Raw genomic sequence first — 6,774 nt, forward strand, 5'->3', positions numbered from 1 at the left:
TATGTATGTACTATCTTTATTTATTAATTTATTTATTCATTTGTTTATTACTGAGTGCATCTCAATATGGCTTTCCTAAATAAAATGTTTACAACAATTTAACAACAACATTTCAGTTCAGTTACTGTAAACGTGAACTGCTCTTTATTTTAATTTCAGTCAGCACGACGAGCCGTCAAACCAAAAACAATTACAGCTCTAGCTGCACGCATGCACACAATCGGGGTTAAATGGCTTGAGTTTGTTTGTAAACAAAACGTTTAAAATAGTTTGACTGAATGTACGCTTTGAACAACTCAAATTGCATGCATGTGAAAAATACTACAGTATAATTGATGCATAAGATATATAATATGCATTTACAAAATACATGTGTGTAATCTATTACATTACGTTAAGTAATTTATATAACACAATGCTTTATATACATTGTCACTTTTTTCCAATTAACGCTCACTATTCTCTTATAAAAAGCCTTTATGTAACTTCCGTTGCTTTTTATTCACACCTGATGAATTCTGCAGTTGCATGCAGTGTAAGGATTACAATTTACTAGTTGCTACATCCAGGACATTATTGTTTGTTATACTACAAAAATGTTTGACACATTTAATAAATGAATTACCAGACATAAGTTAAATAGTAAACAATAGTCACAACAACTGTTTTGCAGGACAAGACAAGATAAATACATATAACGGGTAATATAACGCGCTACTGTTTTATTAAATAATAAGTAAGGGCATTATATATATATATATTTTTTTTTTTCTGATGAAACAAGTAATGAGTAACTTTTTCCAGTAACATTCCCAACACTGATTATAACAAATAATACAAGGGTACACTAAAACTGTGTATGTAAGGCTGTAATTCTATCTCTGTTTTCTGGTGACATTGATAAATCACACAAGCTAGTGCTCTCTTGACTTATATGTCACTAGAAAGAAGAAGAAGAAGAAGAAGAAGAAGAAGAAGAAGAAGAAGAAGAAGAAGAAGAAGAAGAAGAAGAGCATCTTGTCATAAAATCCAATTTCAAACTAGATGTAGCAGTGATAGTAAAGAAGCCATAAGTATATCACAAGTAAATATTTTAACAAATACAAATCTGACTACTTGTTTGTACACAGCATACTCCAAGAATGGTTCCAGCTCATGGAGAATACAAAATGTCTGTTGAAGTCACATGACAGGCCACAGAGCAACATATTTCAAGATATCTTTAATACTGTTCAATATATTGTCACCTTTAGATTGTAAATTAGTGACATGTATTGTATATCTTATTAAGCAAAAAAAAAAAAAGAAAAAAAAAAGGTATCCATTCATTGCAATACCTTTAAAGATACCATAAAAAAGTAAAAGTATTAGAAGCATAAAAAAAGACATAGGAAAAAACTCACGTCAAACCAAATTCAAATTATTATAAAGATCAAAAACATAAATGAATGTGTGTCAATTCACAGTGTTACTAAATGTCACAAGAGATCACAATTATTATTAGTGTAGTATGTTCTAAAGATTTAGTCAGATTCTACATACTGGAAAAATCCAGTTCTGTAGCTGTTACTGTGTGGGTGAGTTTTCTGAGAGTTTTATTTTATTGATTTTTTACTGAATATATAGGGTTAAAAAAGATGACAAAATCTGTTAAGAAAAAAGTGAAGGGATTAACAATATACATTTTAAAATATGTACATTCTCAAGGGACATACAGTTTTGGAACATATGGTTTTTAATATAAAAAAAAAAATAAAAATAATCTGAAAACATTTATTGTTTGAGGCTATAAATACAATCATACATTGATTAATAGTTCTTTGAAAAATACATCCCTCGTTAATGCTTCTTAATCATAAAAATGAGGAAATATAAATACTAGGTATTTAAATAGACTAGATATGTAATTTGCTCTGTATTTCTTAACATGTGTTATTTTCTGTTGTTAATCCAAATGTAAACAATGTCAATACACCATTGTCTACTTTACACTGATAAATAATACAAAAGAATACACATAATTAAAAAAAGGCAAGAAATAAAAAAAAAATGTTTTAGGTTTATTATGTAATCATTTATTTCTATAAAACATTGCACTGGCATGTTGTAAGTAAAAAATCTGATGCAATTCAATAAAGCAATTAAAACACATATTCTGGATTAGTATTAGTGAATATATTATTTGTTGAAATATATAACCATAATATAAGATTTCTGTTTTTTCATATCTATACCATTACCAATATATTCCATATATATATATATATATAGATATATATATATTATATATATAGATATATAGATATATTTCTCTCTCTTCGTATCGTCAATTCGGAGATACACATAAATTTCTCCCTTTTATTGTCATTTTAATTTACCAAAATAACAGTATACAATACTTTCGTAGGTTACTGGTTGTTATCATTCAATGACCAACAATAGTAAGTGCTGTTATAGGTTTATTATTATTATTATTATTATTATTATTATTATTATTATTATTATTAAAAAAAATACATGTGCTGGGATAAACAACAAATATGTAGCCAGGTCGTACACTGATGCTATACTTGTTCATTACTTTTCAGATGCTACAATTCCCTTTAGGGTATCAGAGATTATGCATTCAATTGCATTTTACAGCTCCACAATAAACACAATTCTGTACAAGTGCAAGTGTATTCTGATTGACCAAGTACTTAAAACGTATCTTTGTGAATGAATAATCAAACATCATTAGGATTAAACAGATTTTTATTTTACGCCCCTCACTAGTCAATTGCATTTGCAATAGCTGCCACAATTAAAATGTGTGTCTTGGCCAGCATGTCCTTTAAATATAGTTATAAAAACGTGACATCAATATCTTTGACATATATTGTGGTCAGATAGTGCAATATGTGGAAAGCTGTCAGACTAAAAAAAAAAAAAAGAAAATTGACAATGTTTGTATAAAAATAGGTGCTGCTTTAAAATATCAATATTCCACAAGTAAATTATTACTTTGATTATTATTTAATTATGTATTAACTATATTATTAAACTCCTATTTATTTGTCTGAGATAAAACAATAAAGACTCATTAAGGTCTCCTATTTCAAATGGAGCCTCACGTTGAAGTTGGGGTTTGTCAACTTTCATTAAAACCACTTTGGCTATGTAGGGTAAAGGTTATATAATCGGGAACAAAACCTTTAACTGCAATAAGCAATAACACAATGTTAAATGAAGAATCGCTATGCTTCTGAAAGTACATGGTGGAGTTTAGTAAACAATGTCCCTAATAGTTAAAGACAGGCTTCTGAGATCATTTAGGGTCAAAGCAGATGGAAACAGCATGTGCACTGTAATGCAGAGTAGACAGTTCGCTGTTTAGAACAGGAAGTGATCAATAAACGAATGTGTATCACAATGCGATTAACTTCCTTAGAAGATATATAGATAAAATTACCTGTACAGCTACTTGAATGTGGATTTTTTAAAATTAAAATCATTCTTCAAAAGTCCACTATTGATGTCCACAAACACCCTTCCTCATGTAATTAAGATAACAATTAACTTGATATCATTGTGAAGTGTTTGAGAACACAATGCGGCACACCCCACTTGGTGGTAGTCTTTGAAGGTGGTTATTTTTGTGCCAAGGCACTTAACCCCTTGTATTAATAATAACTGAACGATATATATATATATATATATATATATATATATATATATATATATATATATATATATATATATATATATATATATATATGAGAGAGAGACAGAGAGAAATCTTCAGTTTAAAATTGGCTGAAAGTTGTCTGTTTCTCAAGAACTTCGAGGTAGTCCGGCTCAACTTGAAGTTTCGCTTTTAGTTCCAGATACTCATTTCTGTTGGGTTCAACAAACACAGTACTTGGTGTTGTAGTATACAGCACAGTTTCTCGTATCCTTTTTGGATGCAAATATTGACGCCTTACATCATAGTTCGGCGTGTTAGTATATGTAGCAGGACCGCTGTACTTATATTCAATATTGTTTCCAGGTGATTGTTTCTCTGGCTCTAAAACACCCCTGTAAAAAGTATCTGCACCTTGCACTGGTGAAGATTCTTCTCGTGGTTCTATGGTACTTACACTGTAGGGTTGACTTATTAAATGGTTGTCTCTTTCCTCATCAGTGTTATTTCTGTAAGTAACTTTTAATTCATGTAGGTCTCTGTAATCCTCAACAGAATCCCCTTCTCTTGATCGGTAAATTGGATTTTTGCACATGTGGCCCAGTGGATGAGGGATGTATTCATACACATGCCCACCAGGAGTCTTTACTTTGGGAAGTGATCTGTTGCTGTAAACACTGTACTGAAGGTTAAATGAACTTACATCTGAATTGTTGGTGCTTGTACGGTCACTTTGAGACTTTTTGCGTTTCTTCATTACTACCACGAAAAGTCCTGCAGCTACAAAGACTGATATGATGAAAACCAATAGAAGGCTTAGAATTAAAACAGACAATGGTACGGAACTTGATGGTGTATTATACTTAATAGATGTTTCAGTGGTGGTGGCTCTTTCTGGAACTGGTTCTGCAGAAGGAGGAGGAGTTGAAACTATTATATCAGAATAATCAGGGCAAAGAAAATCTGACTTGATGGATATCATATCCTCTCCAGACAATTTTTTTGGAGACCCACATATCACATTGTTTACAACAGTACCTGTGTTAAGTTGTTCCAGCCAAATCTTCATGCCCACTACATCACATGTACAGTCCCAGGGATTTTCATATAAATCAATTTGTACTAGCGATCTTAGTTGATCTAACACACCACTTACTGGTAGATATGTGAAATGGTTACTCCTAAGATTAAGCCTGGCCAGTGTCAAACCTGAAAATATGTCTCCAGGTAAAGTTCTCAGAAGATTGTTATTGAGAAAAAGCAGCTGGAGATTTGGTACATATTGAAAGGTACCTAAAACAATTTCTCTTATAACATTATATTCTAAGTACAAATACTGTAGACTCTGAAGACCATAAAACATATCTGCAGTGAGTCGCTCAATTAAATTGCCATTTAAGTAAAGTCTTCGCAAATTAGTTAAATCCCCAAAAGCCCTGTCTTGTATGACGGCTATCCGATTGTTACCAAAATGGAGTAAATCTAATCCAGTTGCGTCTGTGAAGTCAGATCTTCGCACCACTGAGATGTAATTTCCTGTAAGATACATCTTTTTAGGATTGTATGGTTTCGGTTTTAAATCAGCAACATTTTCAATCTTTCTTTCTTGACAGTTAACATTTAGTCCCAGGTCAGAAATTTGTAAATTGCATGTGCAGGCAGTAGGACACTCCAAAGGCACAGGGGATTTGGTCTGATAAGCAATTATTGGTCCATAATTATACGCGTCTTTTGATGGGATCCGAGACGTGGGTCGCATTCTTGGCTTGTTTGACTGGCGAGTACCCTTTGTGGGTTTTGATGATGATCTTAAAACTGCAGATGATGTAACTGAAGCTGTCACAGTAGCAGGTGTTGTATGAAAATATCCAATAGTGCTTAAAGGTGAGTGTGGTCTCATTTCATATTCTGAAATAACTCTTCTTGGACAGAGTTCCTGTTTTGAAACCTCATCCAGATCTCTACCATGAAGTCGGAAAGGTGTTTCACACACAACCTCTCCAACAAGAGCGGAGTAAGAAATGCTTTCCAGCCAAGCCTTCAAAGCAATAAGTTCACAAGAACAATTCCACAGATTCTCTTCCAGCTGTAATTCCACTACTTTGTCCATGTGTTCCAAAAGGCCTATATAGGGCAACATTTTTAGTCTGTTTCCCCTCAGATCAAGGTGGGTTAAAGGGACATATCGGAAAATGTTACTTGGTAAACTAGACAATAAATTATCATTTAAGATAAGCACTTGCAGCTGATGCAGTTTGCTCCAGGTATTGGGTTCAATAATGCTGATGTAGTTATAATCAATCTGCAGATATTCCAAACTTTCAAGTCCAACAAAGGTATCATCCCTTAAAATGTCAATCTTGTTATTGTTCAGATGCAATCTCTTCAATCCTTGAAGTCCATTAAAAGCTCCTGTTTCAACTTCTTGTATATCATTGTTACCTAAATGTAAAATGATAACACCAGTATAATTGATAAAATCATCTGGACTCAGTTTTTTTAAAAGATTCCCAGTTAACAAAAGATGATACATTGAGAAATGTAATGGACTGATTTCCGAAAGTCTGACTATCCCTCTGTTTTCACAACTCACAGTTAATATCCCATCTTTCTCTTCACAAGAACAAAGATTTTGACAGATTTCTCCATAATTGTCATACATCTCTATGAAAGTCAGAGATGTAACAGCCAACAGGATGATTTGAAATATCCAGATATACATTTTCAGCAGATGGTGGTCCACACTCAGTATAGTGCAGTTTCTGTGCGTGGTGATGTCATCTAGAAAGAAAATAAAACATTGCATGTATTTTCTGTTGGAGAATATTGTCTTTTTTAAAAAATACATTTAAATATTTTTTTCAAAATACATAATACAAATCTAATTGTCATTGTTTCATTAAATCACATGTAATGTTCAATTTGCAAGTAGTTTTTAATGTGTAAATTATGACGACTATCTAAAACAAATACCACATTGTTTTGTATTACAGTTTTACACAATTCCAAAATGAATCATTGGAAGTATATACCACAAATACTGCAACCGACAAGCAAAGCCTGCCTATGCTTTTCAATGCAATGCTCTAGTTCCAAAACACTAAGACGTT

The 6,774-nt window shown here is 32.2% G+C and overlaps 1 protein-coding gene across 1 annotated transcript; it reads right to left on the bottom strand.

Moving 5' to 3' along the window:
* Positions 1-3,785: 3,785 nt before the first annotated feature.
* LOC121321286 (SLIT and NTRK-like protein 5) lies at positions 3,786-6,399 on the bottom strand. The gene has a single exon (XM_041260186.1). The coding sequence runs from the start codon at positions 6,384-6,386 to the stop codon at positions 3,786-3,788; it is 2,601 nt and encodes an 866-aa protein (XP_041116120.1). The 5' UTR covers positions 6,387-6,399.
* Between the last annotated feature and the right edge of the window lie 375 nt (positions 6,400-6,774).

Source organism: Polyodon spathula, chromosome 9 (assembly GCF_017654505.1).
Source record: "Polyodon spathula isolate WHYD16114869_AA chromosome 9, ASM1765450v1, whole genome shotgun sequence".
Taxonomy (NCBI): Eukaryota; Metazoa; Chordata; class Actinopteri; order Acipenseriformes; family Polyodontidae; genus Polyodon; species Polyodon spathula.

Excerpts from the sequence above, each read along its gene's own strand:
- LOC121321286 (XM_041260186.1), bottom strand. The coding sequence starts at position 6,386 with ATGTATATCTGGATATTTCAAATCATCCTGTTGGCTGTTACATCTCTG.